Genomic DNA, 17,103 nt, shown 5'->3' with positions numbered 1-17,103 from the left:
TTGGTTTTGGGAGGATGTCGAAACGAGAACAAACACAAGGGATTACGCATATGTGCACACACACACTTTGTTCCTCGTTCGCAGACGGTTGGAGCAGGTGTGGCACTCCACAGTTGTCAACAAGGGTCGCTGCACTTCAAACACACTGAGCATCACCCCGGTTTGAATCCACACCTTAGTTTGGTTTTTCTGTTTGTGTGGCTTGAAGCCATAAAGCCTGTCCTGAAACACACGACTTCCTAACACCTGCAAACCTGCAGCAGTGGAAGCCAACAGCAACAAAACAAAGTGGCCTCAAGGGTTTTAATGGTCAAACTCCTTTGAGTTCCTAAAGCAAACACCATGGCCTCACTCTCTTTACACCCCTCTCCCCCTTTAGTCCTCAGCAGGGTAACAAGGCTCAGAATAGTAGGCGTGTTAATTAGAGGATTACAGCCAAGACGCTATAAATGACAGCCAGGCCTTTTTTATTGACTGCACATGTGTGCCCTGCTGCGACAGAAATAGGTAGGACGGTCACTCCGGACACCCCCCTCTGCTGACATCTTTTAGATTTGGAGCATGCTTTTATGGTAGAGGGCTTGTTACTGGGACAACGCACAGTTTACACAGAGACCAGCCAAAACAGACAGGGAGAGAAGTGGAGATGAGTATGAGATAGCAAAGAAAGACAGAAAGAGAGAAGGTGTGTAAAGGCCAAAGGGGCCTTGGAGACCAAAACAACATGGAACAGCCTGTCTGCACTGAAAGGCACATGTGTTGTAAATAGTGCAAACAGTAATGGAGAACAAATGTTGCTCATATACAAGCACTAGGTGTTAGATGTTAGATATTAGATTTCAATATGAAAGATATTTTCTGCTCCTGACTACTGTGGATAAAACCAGGAAAAACATGTTTTTTTAAATATAGTTTTATGAAGTTGTGTCGCAGGTATCCTGAATGAAAATATATCATGTATTAAACATGTCTGCAATTCTTTAACTCAGTTAACATTTACTCAGTATTGTAGTTTTTTGACATTATGAACTTAAAGGCAGAATGAGTAGGATTTTCCCTCTAGTAATCCCTCTCAATTATTGCTTATAAACCACTACATGTGTGTGGTGGTGTCCATATCTGCAGAGACCCTGCCCTCTCCCGGTATTTCCTCTTTTTTTTTTCTTCTTATTGCGGTGTTTGAGACGTTATTGGGCGTCAGCCTTTTGGCAGTGGTTGTGAAGTTGCCAGACAATGTGCACAGGGTGTGAGGGATAGACTTGATGATAGTAGTGACCAGGTGCTGGATTGTAAGCATGCGTCCACGAGGAAGCTACAAAAATGGGTGACACATCTCAGAAAAAACACAAATGTAGTGAGGTGGAATGCCAAGTGTACAAAGCTCGTTTGGAATGAGTGAATCTGGGGTTGGCTTTCACTTTGCGGGCGAGCAGAGAAGGGGAGGTTGAGGGGGGTGAATTTCTGGCATCATTCAACCAGGGAGGAGGGACCTTCTTTAAATGTTGTGTTTACAAAATTTTTCTTTTCCATTTCTCCATATTGCTTATTTTTTCTGCTCTGGAAGAGGAATTCCCATTGCGCTTCCTGAGGGCCCACAACCCTTTATTTCCTGTTAAATATTAGTCTGGCATAGGCAGGCCTATCTCCACAGTGTTGGAGACAGGACTGAATGCTCATATCATTCTGGAAAAAGAAAAAAAAATGCTTTTTTCAACCAATCACAATTATTTTGGGTGGTAATAAGCCCTGAATGCTGTGATGGTGCCCCTGCAAAATAGATCGCAAAGAGGGAAAATTCCGGCTGAAATACCGGGCTAATGCCAGGCTTATTCCCAACAGTCTAATGAAATATATGTTCATAAATCCATACTTTAACTTATTGTTGCACATTCTTCATGTTTGTATCGTGTGTTTCTCTCACTGCTGCACACTGTGAAACTTACTGCCCTTTGAATAACAAATTAAGCTACTGATTTATTTGTTTTGGTTCTGATCCACATCTTTCAGGAAACTTGGCCTAATATTCACCAATTATCAGTCTAAAATGACCAATGCAACAATAATTCCTAAACAGCCTATCTAGATTTATATTCTGTGCAAAAACATATTATGTAAGTTTGTATTAACATCATAAAGTAAATCAAATATTATCTATTTAGTATATTTTTGTTAGCGGCCGTGCCCCCGTCCCTTCCCAGTGAGACAGGCAGCGACAGGAGCGTCATCTGACACCACAGATCATCTGTCAGGATATCATGGGAAAGAGAGACGTCATCCTCCGGATAGGGCAGGTTAGGGTGATGAGTTAATGTGTGTGTGGGTTCATCTTTGTGTGTGTGTGTGAGTGTGTGTGTGTGCAACCATGTGTTGCGACCATGTGCGAAGAGGATGAACGGAGCAAGGTGAGAGGAAGACAAGAGAGGACATTGCTGCAAGGGTTAGACGGGACAGGGGAGACAGTTATTTGCTCCAATATGCGTAAACACAAACATATGTGCACAAGAGTGTGTGTGTGTGTGCATGCATAAGTATGTATATGTGTGGGTGCGCGTGCGTGTATGTACGTGTGTGTGTGTGTGTGTGTGTGTGTGTGTGTGTATGTGTATTGGTGTGTGTGTTGATAGTGCTGGTTGTCAGGGGATCAGTAACAAGGCTGCTCTTGCAGTGATGTAATGCCTACAGGAGGACACAGCTGCCATGCCTGGGGGGTGAGGTAGTCACCAGGGGAGGATGGATAGAGGGATGGAGCAATTGAGGGTGGAGGAGGTGCTGGAGCAGAGGGGGGTGAGCTTAGGTAGCTGGGGGTGCTGGAAGTAATTGGGGGGTGTTTAAATCCATAGGGAGATGGTAGCTGAAATGATGTAGTCATGTTGCAGGGGCACATTATCGGAGCGATGGGTAATGGTGTGTGTGTGTGTGTGTGTGTGTGTGTGTGTGTGTGTGTGTCAAAAAGTGCAGTTGAAAGCCTTGACTGATTTTAAGGCTGGTTAATTTATTCATCAATTAGATTAGACTAATCTGGTCTAAATTGGGAAACTTTTCAAACTTAAGAAAAAACAATTATTTAGACAAATGAGGAAACCCTCTCAGCTAAATTACATGTATATTACCCAAACTAACGTATAATTTCCACAGCATGGTGGACTCAACGACTGCTTATAGAAAACAAAAAAAATATCGACTTAAGTTCAATAGAGTGGTGCCGTACAATGCAGTGGAAATGCGACATAAACTGAAAGACATATTTTTTTGGCTTTGTACTATACAGATTTTTTTTAAAAAAGTGAACGATATCAAGCATTTGATAATTGTATGTATATGTGTGTATGTGAACTCCCATGCTTCTGTTTTCAGACAGATAAAGGGAGCTGATGATGTCATGAAGAAAGGTCGAGGAGGCAAAGATGAGAGGGAGATAAGTGCCTCTTAGACATAAAGCAAAGGCGGGATGCGGAGTGTATGCGATCAAGACAGCACTACTCGGTCATGTGTGTGTGCTCATGCATGCCGTAGTTTCATCTTTATCTGTGTAGCCTGGGGGGAGGCCAGCACGCATCAGTCATGCAGAAGACCCCCTGCCCTCCAAACAACTTAACCCCCTAGGAGCTCAGCACCCGGAGCTACTGCAGCAGTAAATCTATCGCACTGGCAAGAAATTAGTTTAAGCACACGGGTACTATACACACTGAAATACATATACAAAGACATACACACACAAAGAAAGAGAAGAGGGTAAGCTATCAAACACACCAAGGGGGGCTTTCAGGACCAGACGGGCCCTCATAAACCAGATGAACTACTTAAAAATCCCAGTTGGAGATGCTCAGCGGTGTGTGTGCGTGGGGAAAAAGGGGGGCTGTTAAGGCTCAATTTGAAATGCTGCTGGCCACCGCAGGCATGTGCTTACAGTATGTTTGCATGTATATAAAGCCCTGTGCATTCACTTTGTGTAAAAATGTGAGTGCATAAAGTGAATGTTAAATTTAGCCTGAGAGTGAGAAGGTTCACAGCTGTTTTCTAAAGTGGTGCATAGATGAGTAATGCATGTGTGTGAGTGTGAGAATAAAGGGTAAATATGAGAAAGCACATCAGTCTGCAGGAATGAAAAGATGAAGATGATGTGTGTGTGTGTGTGTGTGTGTGTGTGTGTGTGTGTGTGTGTGTGTTCGCCCTGCTTTCGTTTAATTTCCCCAGAGGTGAGTTTGTCTACACAGGTTCATTTGAGCATAACGGATGGTTATTTCATTCTAAATGCTAATGGCATGAGCCGGGATGCACAGGGTTTCCTTGCAGCTCTTGAAGGCAATAACACACTGAAAACACACCTCAGCTCTCTCTCTTACTGTCTCTCGCATGTCTGACACACACACGCACACGTGGTCACAGGGTAATAACTGAGCCTCTCCGACAGAGAGGAGCTGACAGCCGATCAGTTTGTTTTTAATGAGTTTGTACTGCTGCTACATGCAGACTGACAGGCAGGTCTCAGATGAGTTCAGTGTTAGTTAGCTCCTATCAGCGCAGCAGGTAAGCTGACAGACACACTGTCCTAGGAGCCAAGCCATCTGGTCCTCTGTTGGCAACACACACACACACACACACACACACACACACGCACACTACTCAGTGTCTACCAGTATCTTGTCTACCTGTCTCATAATTAGCTCACAGCCTCAGACTGTACCAGGGTGTTTCTCTGTCTGTGCCAGGTATGATCAGTCCCCCCCCCCCAATACTCTTTTACACAACAACTCCAATTATCTCATACACATCTCAGCACATGCTGCATGACTCATGCGATGAGAGGCGTGAAATGCAGAAAAAATGTGAGTCCCAGTTTTTCCGCTGACCTTAAAAACTTGCTTGCTTGAGGAAAAAATAATTTTCAAATTATTCCTTTCCAAACACAAATGGAAATTAAATATTTCTCCTGATGTTCCAGTGAGATAAAACTGAAAGAAATTAACTCAAGCTTATGGAACATAAAGTGGTGCAAAGAGAAAGGGGAACACATTACTGAACTTTTAGTCATTCAGAAGTACCCTCTCACCCACAGACATGCAGCTGAAGTAAGGCATCACACCCTGGAGACTGCATTTGGGCGTACAGGACATGGTGACAGCGGCTATCGCAACACCCGCGGTCAGGGTTGGCTTTTCCTGCCATTACAGGCCCTGGAGACTATGTGTGTGATTGTGTCACATCCACAATGTTGCAGTGACATCACTCCACCAGCTATAGAAGAACAATAGAGAAGGAATGACGCGATGCCGTGAGAGGAACTGGGCAAGCTTTTTCTGTGTGCGCCCTGACAACGCCTTGATGGTGCCTTTAAAATTATTTTTAAAGTGGAAGCTGGGACTCTGTTTTTCCTTAATCAAAAGACACTGTTAAAGCACAGATACACAAACACATTAGTATACATACATGCTGAGTTTCCCAAGGCGTCTCCCTCTTTCACCTCAGGGAGCCCTGATGTCACTTTATCAGAAACAGGAAATAGTTACACAACAGAAAGAGAAGTGGCCTCTCTGTGGGCTGCCTTCATCTCTTCATGTGTGTGTATGTGTTTGCATGTGACTCTGTTTGTGTTTATGTGTGTGCCGGGTGGGGGTGGGGGATATCAGGAGGACATGGAATGATCACAAACTGCTGCATTCCTCAATCTGGGGCTGTAGGCTTGCATGGAATTCTAAAATTAGCCTGTTGCTGTAGCAATGGAAAAATCTCCCGCCTTTATCAGGAAGCAGCAGCAGCCCCAGAGGTTCAGCCCAAAAGTTTGTGTGTGGTCAGCATGAATTTACCGTAATAAGACCTCTGTTACAAGTCTATGTACATACCAGGAAAAGTGTTAAACCGCCTAGGATTTGAACTCTCTGCTCTGCAACAGGCAACAGTGAAAATCCCCCTGTCTTTTTTTGGAAAATTATTAGCAAACTGCACATTAAAATAGATTGTCTCATACTGTAACACACTTCAGAAGGCTGCCAAGGAATAAAACTTCATCCACATGGCGAAGGTGCAGTCTAAATCTGATTAAAACAGCTGAAAAAAAACATGGCAACCAATTTGATAAATAAGGAAGCAGCGCTGCGGTATGCCAGAGATAACAGCTTCAAAGCATCAAGACGGCATGGTGATAAACAGGAATCCACCATTGTTCCAGGGAATGACGCTATGACAGGAGCGGCAGTGGGCAGTCCGAGCATGAATGGAATCTGGTGGATGCAGGCCAGCCTCTGAGTAGGATAAACTAGCAAAATTTTTAGCTACTCCTTTCCCGTCTCTTCTTCCCTTGGAAATTTCCACTCCACATGTGTGTCAGAGTCATCAGGATAAATGCTGCAGTGGTAAACTGATGGCACAGCAACCGAACTACACAGCACTTGGCCTAAATTCATGGTGGGGTTCGAGTTATGAGGTGCTGATGGGGGCGTAGCACGGAGAAAGCGGCTTGGGTTAGCACGCTGTTCAACTTCAGCTCCTGTTGACCTGATGTGTTGACACTGCCTAGGTAACAGTTTAAACAAACTATTTTTATTCCATGCTGGATGAATGCACGACAGGGGGCGGGTTGGGACGTTTGAAAGGCTTCTAGATAGATTTCAAATGCAGCCAGACGGTATGCACTGTGAATGGACTGTATATACAAAGCAGCTTAAACAAGTATGGTAGAAGTATTTAGGGCACTGTGGTACAATCTCTGTCCCACAGGAGCTTCCACAAGCTTTGCTTTGTAGGAAAATAAACAAATTGTAAGAAAAGAAAGCAAAGGTTAGTATGCATGTCTTATTTTCATTCTCTTTACAAGTATTTTCATTCTCTTTATAAGTCTGTAATTTTAATAATGGCTAAATTTTTTGTTTGAGGACCTAATAGTACATGTTTTTCATTTGGGATGCATATAATACTGTAAGAGATGCAAAGAAATGTTAGTCACTTGGCTTTTAGGAAAACATCTAAGCTTAAATGTTGTGTGTGTGTGTGTGTGTGTGTGTGCACCGACGTCTTCAGCTCGAATCTTTATCCGCACTGCTTGGCATTCATGCATATCTCCTATGCGTGCATCTGGGAAAAAATGTCTTTCTTTTTCTTTGCATGCTAAAGTGTATATGTATGATTGTGTTTCCCTTGTGTGTGCATCGTCTTTGTGTGTGTGTGTGTGTGTGTGTGTGTGTGGCCCCTCCGAGCCAGCGAGGGACTCTGAGTGATGGAGGAAAAGGGGAAGAGGAGCAGGAGGCAAGCAGAGCAGCGAGATCACGTCATGGTGGAAACATTTGGCAACGGCTCACATAAACACACACACACACACACACACACACAGAGGCATAAACACACACACATCTCACTGTGCATGCAGATACACACACACAGACACACACACACAGACACACACACACACACACACACACACACACACACACACACACACGCTGGCCTGTTTTTGTTCTCCGGTTTTGAGGGAAAGAAGGGGAAAATGACATCAAGCTCATCATGTGAGGCCAATGAGACAGACGAGGGAGGGGGTGAGAACACTGGCAGAAACAGAACATTGTTACATAAAACTCAACTCGGTTCAGGCCTCCTCTGGGCCCTGTTACCATATTATATGTGTGTGAGTCTGTCCATATGTGCATGCATTTGCTCGCTTGCAGGAGTGTGTGCGTATGAAGCATTTGCACAATCCCTCGTCAAGGTGTGAGCCTAAAAAAGCAGGTAATTACATACCTGCGGAGTGACTGTTTGCAGAACACAGAGCATTGTGCTACCGTGCTTCTCACCGTACCTTCTCAAAGTCTGTAACACTCCACAGAGCAGTGAGGTGATGTCATAGATATTTTTGTAGGCCATTTACTTTGACCTTTGTGCTCTCTTGGTGCTGGCTGGGGCGGGGCTGGTGTGTGTGTGTGTCCTTGTGTGTTTGTGTATCTACAGGCCAGGGTGAGAGCACCGAGGCCACTGGCGCCAGATGTGACGACCGCAGGAGTCTGGAACTAAAAATAGAGCTCTGTTCTCAGCACCGTGAAACAGAAGAGAGGAGAGAGGGAGGAGGAGGAGGAGTGGAAAGAGAGGAAGAAACAGGGGGGAAGGTAAAGGGGCTGAAGGAGGGATGAAGAGGAAGGCGAGGTCATTGAGAATAATGCGTCAGATCTCCCCAGGGAAGGTGAGCTCACCTCCTAATGGCACCGCTGGCTCCTTCTCAATGAAATCATTGATCTGCTGGAGCTCCCCACGGCGTAATGGAGAGGGGTCAGATGGAGGGGGAGGCAGAGGGGGGAAGAAAGGAGCAAGGAGGTGCAGAGAGGGCAGGTTGGGAGGTTAAGGAGGGGGATGATGAAGAAGGTGGCCAGAGCATGAACATGGACCTCAGGCACATACACAATTAATGTGCAACCTTTCTGACCTGCACTGTGGCCAATCACAACACACCCAGAGGCTCAGAGTGGGAAATAACCGTCACTCATTGATCATCTCAACCTGATCTCCATCACACAGGTACCAACGACAATTTATGTGCCTGTCTAGCCATAAAAGGACTTGAGGTGGCGCTGATGGCAGCAACTAGAGAGGATGCACTTTCTGTAAGAACGTTAAAGAATTTGGCAATTTCTCATCACATAAAATATGTGATTTTAGGGGGCATCCCGCACACACTTGCACTTATAATTCTGCAGGTGTGCGTGCATGTACGTATGTGCATGTGTGTGTGACTTTCTGCTTGGCTCCAGAGGGAGGAGAAGAAACCATAAAGCGAGACTTTCTGCAGAGGCTGACGAACACAGCACAGGTCAGCATGACGGCCTGTCTCACTGAATGAGCTCTCCGACCACACACACTCTGAATGACAACACATGCACACACACGAGTGCACATAAATGTAGCCAATTGAACACTTGCACCCACTCACACACACACACACACACACACACACACACACACACTAGACCTACACGAAGACACACACACACATTCAGGATGAAATGAGGAGTATTACCTCATCTCCTCAACGGCTCTCCTCCTTCTGTTTTGTCTTTTTCTTTTTCTCACACATGCACTCTCAAACATTGCCTCATGCGCGTGCATGCACTACTTCATATGCACATATTCATGCAGACATGCGCACAGACACACAAAAACACATACACACTGACACAAACAGACCTCCTTATGTAGCTCATTGGAATGTCTCTGTGAACGCTTGCATTGTGAGATTTGGCCTCCCACGATTACCTCACTTCTTCAGCTTCTCTCTGATGCACACACACGCACGCACACGCACACACACACACACACACGCACACACACACACAGACACACACACACACACACACACACACACACACACACACACACACACAGAGGGGCCGCCGCCCTGCAGTTGTATAACAGCACAGAAGAATGACACATAACTGAGTTGACCTTTGTACCTCTGTCGGTGCAGTCACACCCTAACCTGATCTCATCAAAGCCCCAGGGTACACAGCAGCTCCTGTGTGTGTTTCTGAGAGAAAGAGAGAGCGAGCGAAAGAAAATGAGAGAGAGGCACCTTTCATCTCCTAATACCTCTCATCAGCATGTCATCGCCGTGTCTCGTCCTGTGTGCTTTTGCATTGAGCTGGCAGGCTGACAGCGTGGGAGTCAGCATGCTAACCTTTAAAAACAAAAACTGCGTCCCAGTTACATACAACATGCTAATTATACAGTACGTCCCATATATAAATCATCTTAGTGTACTGCTTTTTAGTTATACCAGAATGGTTTATCAATCAAATTGTAAAAAAAATACTGCAAATCAAACTTACAGATTTGATACTTTATTTTTGTTTCCTGTGTCATCACTGTTCAGATAACAAAAATCGAATCTACACTTTTCCCAAGTCGGAGTAAAAGCACTACACATTCAAAACCTGGTTGGACTTTGTTGGTAGGCAGTATGGAATGTGACACAGCTCAAATGTCACCAAGCCTGTTTAGATACACGACTGGTGGAGGTGAGAGGTCACATCTACATACCTGTCTGTTTGGATTTTATCTAGTGGACATATCACCTTTACTGGTGAGCAGCTGGCTGTGAAACTAAGAATCATATTCATTATCAATTAATCTCGTTGAGAACTATACATTTAGTATATAAGTATGAAAAAAATAAACGAGCAGGAAAAAGCAGGAAATCATCCCATCAATCTGTAATTTTAATCAAGGTTGCGGTCCGTTTCATTTGGCCTTGCGAGTCCCCTCGGTGCAGAGAATCTCGACACATCTGCACAGGCTTGTCATGCCTCATCTCTCTCTCCTTTTCTTGTGCAGCCCTTTTCTCTCCTTTCACTCTCTCTCTTTGACCCAGTCGTGTGACGATTTAGTAATCCTGCGAAAAACACTGGCAGATGGCGCTAGGGAAGATTAGGAGCAGTCTTGCACATCTGCAAACTACACACACACACATGCACACGCACACACACTAGATTGATGATATACATACCTTTTAACCTGCAGCCATCTCTACACCTTCATTTCCTCTTCCATGAAGCTCTCTACTTCCTGTCAGCCCCTGCTATAATCTCTTTTTTTTTTTTGCTTTTCTTCTTCGTTTTGCTGTTGTACTCATTTCCACTAGCCAGTTTCAGTATTTCAGCAAAACATGTGCTATGAATAAAACAAATTGTCATTTTTATCACCACCTCCCATTCTCTTGAAACCATTATCCAGCTCTCTTTTCATCTGCAGAACATGGGTGCATATTCAACACTTCCTTTCTCTCTCTCTCTTGTGCCTTTTTAACACTCTTTGTATTCTGTCTCTACAGCATCTTCTGCTAAAACTGGAACATGAGGTTCAGATGCCAAACATCAAAACATTTCACCCTGGCAGGCCTACATCAGAGCCAGTGTGACGCATGACACAGCTACGCAGTTGGCATCAGCTGACACACCACCTAGCTACACACTAGCAGGCACTGTTGTCTTTGGTTTGGCTGTGTGCTGCAGATTGGTGGGAAACACGCAAACTTTAGACCCACTGGGGAGGCAGCTGGCTCCAACCAAGCGATGTTCTCCTCCTCTACACAAAACACACACACACACAAATACACACAGACACATACACAAAGTCAGAACTCTGAAAAAGGCAAGACACATCAGCCTGAGCTCCAACTGGGTGAGATCATTGCTGTGGTAAAAATACTGCCGTTCTCTGAGAGATATGTTTCTCACAAACACTTTCACACAGTCGATGAAGTAATAATGTGCTCGTACACCAGCATACAAACACATGCATTCATGTGGATGTGCACACATACATTTTTTCCAGCTACCACGTTGCCACATCCTGTGTGAATATATATATCAAACTAAACACAGGGGGAGGATAATTTGCTAACCATTTCACTTGTCTCATTCACAAAAACAATGGCCCTATTGGGACATGGCTTGCTCCATGACATCATCCACAAGCGGTGAGATTTCTGAGCCTGTGTTATTGATTATTTAGTGAATGAGTGAAACCTAAGAGGTGTCACCGATTGTTTTTGGATCAATACGTTCCCACTACATGCATTAAGGTTGTGTAACATGCCATTCAAGCAGATTATCTGCCAATCTCCCATATTTTCTGCAGCAAATTCTGCTTTATGGAAAGCTTAAGTCATTAAAATTTAGCTTTACAATATGAAAAACAGAAATTAATGTTTCTGCAAGATTGTGGCCTAATCTCCCTTTGGCAAGCTTCAGCATAAGTAACAGTTAAGGCAGAAAATCCTCCTCCCCCCAGACAGCAAGCGAAGTAATTATTCTTTTATTCACCCTGTCCATCCCATTTATGGATTCTTTTTTCTTTTCATCTCTCTATCTGACCCTCATTCCTATCCCCTCCCACCCACATTAACACTCACTTGATTTGCAGCAATGTTACGGTGTGTACTGTACGTGTGCCTGTGTGGTCCGCATACGCAAGGCGGAAAATAAGTCAGTCAGATATGAAGTCATCACAGGAATTATTAGCATCATAAATCTGAGGTTCAGTAGAGGGGCAGGGGAGAAGTGAAGGAAAGGGAGGTGGGGGAGAAAGAGGGCCGGGAATGGAGGGAAGAGAGAGAACAGGATTACTGTTTGCAATTTTATAGTAACTTCAGTCTGAAAGAATGTGAGAGCCAATCAAAGGCCAGGAATGGGAAGAAAAAAAAGAAGAGCTTCAAAAAATAATAACCTTTATTTTTCATTAATGTATCCATTATTTTTAGCCTATAAATGTCAGAAAATAGTCAAACCTGCCTGTCAAAATTTTCAAGAATGCACAGTGACGTCTTTGTTTGACTATTAGTCTTAAACTAAAAATCTGTTCAATTTACAAAGAAAAGGTCTATTTTCATACCAGCTATCTACTATCAATACTATCACTGCATGCTAGAGGCTGGTGTGTGCAGAGTCCAGTTTGTTCACTCACACTTTGTGCCACTGCATCAAAAGCTGAGTTCACAAATTCTTTGTACCCCAAATAGAAAGACATACACCCTTTTAGACCACAGGCTCCTTGCTTTTGTTGATTGTAAAACAAAGGCTGCACAAAGAACTAAAAGCCATGATTTAAATAGTCTTTTCCGTATATTTTCTTATTAGCATCATGCCTCGTTAATTAAATTGATTTAAGAAGCATTGTTCAAAAGCTTTAAAAATTCCCTGGCAACCATTTCCCCTTCTCGTCTCTCACGCCATCTCTCTCATGAAAACTCTGACACGCAAACACATCCTGCAGCACTCATCATCACGTTATCATGCACAAATGCATGCATGCAAGCCTGCATACGTGTACATGTGATGCCTCCCTCTGCATCTGCCCGCCCACATACACGTACACACGTAAACATCAAGTATGCACAGACACAGGCTGCTAGCTCCACTGACCCCAATAATACAACCACCCAAACAACAGCCAATGCCATTGGCTGAGTCCTTCTGGGGAATATTCTCTGCCACTGTTGTCGTGGAAACAGCAGAAAAGCGGGGACAGAAATGGAAGAAGTGTGATTCCTCTTTTTTTTTCTCCTGACTGGCTGTGAGCTGAGGAGACTGATAAAGAGAAAGAGGAGGGAATCGCTGACGAGGGGTCTTTCATTAAGATGGGTATGATGTCTGATCAAAAAGCTGAGGAGAAAAATCCTGTCTTTTAGAGACAATCTTTGTGTGTGTGTGTGTGTGTGTGCGTGTGTGTCTGTGAGAGAGAGAGATGTCGAATATGGTTGTCTGTGCACACGGTATATGTGGTGTGCTTCGCCTAAGCATGTGCTCAGTACATCCCTGTGACTAATTGTGGAGCCCGGGTGCTTTGAGGCAATCCTCGACATCTATGAATGACTCATGAAAAAGCGTTAATCTCTCAGTGGAGGAAGATAACTGAGAGGAGGAGAAGAATGGGGGATGTGGGGATGCAGGGAAGAGAGCAGAGATTTGCCCGAGCAGCATGCCTCTGCCGTCTCATTTCCAATCCTGACTGAGGCAGATTACACTCCCCATTCTGCACTGACACATTTGGGACGGACTCATAAGCCTCTGCTGGTGGATGTGTGCGTAATGTCGTCCCTTAAAAAGCTGCAGCCACCACAGTCGAGATGTTATTAACTCAACAAGGCTATTAACAGTCTTGCTGGGGCTCAATTATAAGTCTTAGTGTGCTTAGTGGACACTATGACAGGATAATAACTATGGTAAATAAGGCCAGTGGATTGAAGTTAAGCTTCAGCTTTATTTTAGTGATGCTGGGTAAGAGAACGACTCCGGGGAAGCTTATACATCAAAGAGTCATCAGAGAGGCTTTGTATCCGGGGCTTTTATACTTCCTCCTCTCATTTTTATCTCCATACATACCTGTGAACCTGTGAAACTGTGATTACTGCCCGTTAAGAAATGAGGAACAACCAGTATAATGTCAGGAGATGAACACTTTGTGTTGTGCTCATCAGTGACATCTGCTGACCAAACTGTGGAATTACAATCAACTACACACAAATCAGACAGCAGGGTGAGGAGAGACACACCTGCCTGTACAATAGAGAATGGGTTATAAATGGAAAAATGTCCATTCTGGATGAAGAAACATGTCTTCTGTTTACATGAAAAATAAAAACAAACACACTCATGCTCCACACACTCTCCCGTACCAGTGAGCAGGGAGACTTTGTGGAAGGTGCCCTCCAACTTCCCCATGAGAATCTGCACGAAGCCGTCTTTGGACAGATGCCCCGCCTCTTTGGAACTCTGGTCATAAACCACCACTTCCTGCTTCCTGCCAAGCTCCACCTGCACAAAGGATAAACAACGAGGAAGAGAGGAGAGTTATTTTTCAGCGCTATTGTGGAAAGTATGTAGAGCATCCAGTGCCAATGAGGAAGACAGAGATAGTTAATATGACTGGAATTAGAAGAATCTAAACCGGACAGTGTAACTGAGAACGCGAGTCAGTTTGTATATTGAACACATATTTTATCAGACTGACTGATCCTTAAAAAGAGAACTAAGAAGTATTCCTTCTTGGCTGAGCAAAGCAGTTCATTGCTACTGGACAATGGACGTCATGCAGTAACATTCTCTTAAAGTTCTCTCATATTTTCTGTTGAGATAAAATAAGAGACGTCAGCTCCAGATGTACCAAACGTTCTTAACCACCCAAAGCATGTGTTGAATTTATATTTATATTACATTTATATAACACTGTATTATCTGAACAAGATGTTTTATTGTTATCTTGGCAAGAGTGCACTTGACCACCCGAGAAGACCAAGAATAAGCAAACACTGGTGAATCCCAGAAATCCATTTCCATTAAAAAAAAAAAAAAAAATTCTCATCAAATTGTGGATTTGAAAAACAAAAAAGGAGAAAATCAATTTCCCTTCCTGCATGAGGCCAACTGTAAAAATAAATGAATGTATGCTGGGGTTCAAGGAGCTGGCAGAGTTCAAACCTGCAACTGTGCGACACTGAGAGTTGCCCTAATGTTCACCAGGAAGCAGCAATAAGGAAAAGAAAATGAACGCACAAACACACCACTGGGACAATAAACACTGGCTTTATGGGTGCCAGTGACTGCAACAGTAAGCAGGATGAACTACAGGTGATGTCGGAGTAAGTTATGAAGATAAAGCATAGGATTATGAATAATACATTAGTGCTGCTGAGTGTTGCACTGTGCAGCCGTGACGGTAAAATTTACTGTGCAGATACTGCTGAGAGGTCTGTTTGTCATAATGGGAGGGAATATCAGTGAAATCATAAAAGCTGGCTATGCTGTGAAGGGTGTGGGCATCCATCAATGCATCAGTGTGATGTTGTTCATATCAGATTGTGAGAAGATATGAGCATGCGCCAGTGTGATAGAGTGTGTGTGTGTGTGTGTGTGTTTGAATGAGAGAGTGTGAGCATGTGCCTGCGCACACACCAGCCAGGCTGTGTTGTTCCCCATGTTGTCAGGCAGGCTTTGGTCACATGACCATCAGGCAGCGCCTACTGCAGCTATGAATCACTGCATCATTGAAAGACCACTGGACAGGAGAGGAGAGAGGGAGGAGGAAGTAGGACGAGTGGAAGGGAGGGATGAAGAAGGTGGGGGTAGTGGAGTAGTAGGGCAGGAAGAGATGGAGATGAGGTGAGGAAAGATGCAGGAGGAAGAGGGGAAAGAAGAAGAAAGTGAGGCAGAAGCAGAAGATGGAGAGGGATAAGATGAGACAGGACAACCCGCTGTGTTTCTTTGTTTACCTTTACATACAGTGCACAATACTTGTGTCATTGAATAGCTGCTAGCTTCCAGGCAAAACTGCACTTTCTCTAAGCATGGCCCACCATCCCCTCCTTGCTCTCTGTATGCTGACAGGCACACTAATGATGACAGCTCATGGTATACACAGGACAGCTACATAGTGTGTGCCTGATTATGTTTCTGCTTACAGAGCAGCTGTGGCACAGCGACTGGGCGGACAGCCATGCAGGTGATTTAGACAGGACAAGGTCAGCCTGAAGACTGGTTACAACTAACTCTGGTCCAGTAAAAGCTGGCTTAGCTCTGCATGTCTGCATCCAGAAACAATACTGACATAAAGGCATGAAAAGCAGGAAGTAAGCCCGATCTGTAGTATCGATTGTGAATGACTACCAACAATTTGCTTTCTTGGCTTTAAGAGGTTATGATATATATAGAGGTTACCACTAAAGATTTCTCTGTTCCCGGTTTAGATTGATGTCTGTCAAGGCAGCCTGAGGGTCGAGGGGTTAAGGCGCAGATCATAAAATGAAATGTTCCTGGTTTGAGTCTGGCTAATCAACTTTATTACATGCCATTCCCCATCTCTCTATCCCCTCGTTTCCTGTCAATTCTCTACTGTCGACTATATAATAAAGGTACTTTATATCCCTCAGAATAATACACAGATGACCTGCGGCAGAATCGAGCCCAGAAAATGCTCACATATAAATATATATACACTTAACAGCCTTGTGGCTGCTAGCTATGGAGGGCCAAAACTACCAAAATAAAAAAATAAATAAACAAATACTGTAGCACTCATTTATTTGTTATTTTCCCATCTTAATGCTTCTATTTTTTGTTTTAAGTCCCCTACTCCCTCCATCTTTACTAGCCCTGGATAATTTTGGCCAATAATCCTAATGGGATCAGATCTAATTTGGGAGCCTATTCTTAACGCCTGAGGATTATTGGCCTTTAACTATACATACATGCACAGCACAAATACACACACACACACACACACACACTGTACAGCATACTCAACAGGCTTGGTTTTCAGCTACACTGTGCAAATGTTTCACATTCAGGGCTAAAACAAAAAAAAAGAAGTGGGTTATCCCTGCATAATGATTTCATAACTTAAATTATATGAGATGCACTGTGTTATCAGTGAAACAAGTTTTGTTGAGATTGTTGGAGTTTATAATGATGTCATGTTGTAAAAAAGAGGAACAGTTAAGTATGAATGGACAGACTTAACAGTTACTTATTTAATCTTTCAGTAAAGGTGGAGGATTCATTCATTGTTTATCTATGAGGATAAAATTACATCTGCACTCATCCCATATGAAAGTGCTCCCTGCCAGTGTGGAAA

General features: G+C 43.8%; 1 protein-coding gene across 3 annotated transcripts in view; it reads right to left on the bottom strand.

Moving 5' to 3' along the window:
- The window catches only part of dusp8a (dual specificity phosphatase 8a), a 45,808-nt gene that overhangs the window by 13,013 nt on the left and 15,692 nt on the right, over positions 1 to 17,103 (bottom strand). For 2 of the 3 annotated variants that reach the window (XM_059335192.1, XM_059335191.1), the window contains exon 3: positions 14,150 to 14,288. In XM_059335192.1, coding sequence (XP_059191175.1) covers positions 14,150 to 14,288 — 139 coding nt within the window. Of the gene's footprint in view, positions 1 to 9,564; positions 10,452 to 14,149; positions 14,289 to 17,103 lie in introns of those variants that run through there. The other variant, XM_059335193.1, reaches the window with a different exon arrangement.

Source organism: Centropristis striata, chromosome 6, assembly GCF_030273125.1.
Source record: "Centropristis striata isolate RG_2023a ecotype Rhode Island chromosome 6, C.striata_1.0, whole genome shotgun sequence".
Taxonomy (NCBI): Eukaryota; Metazoa; Chordata; class Actinopteri; order Perciformes; family Serranidae; genus Centropristis; species Centropristis striata.
This window is presented reverse-complemented; position numbering and strand designations above follow the sequence as displayed.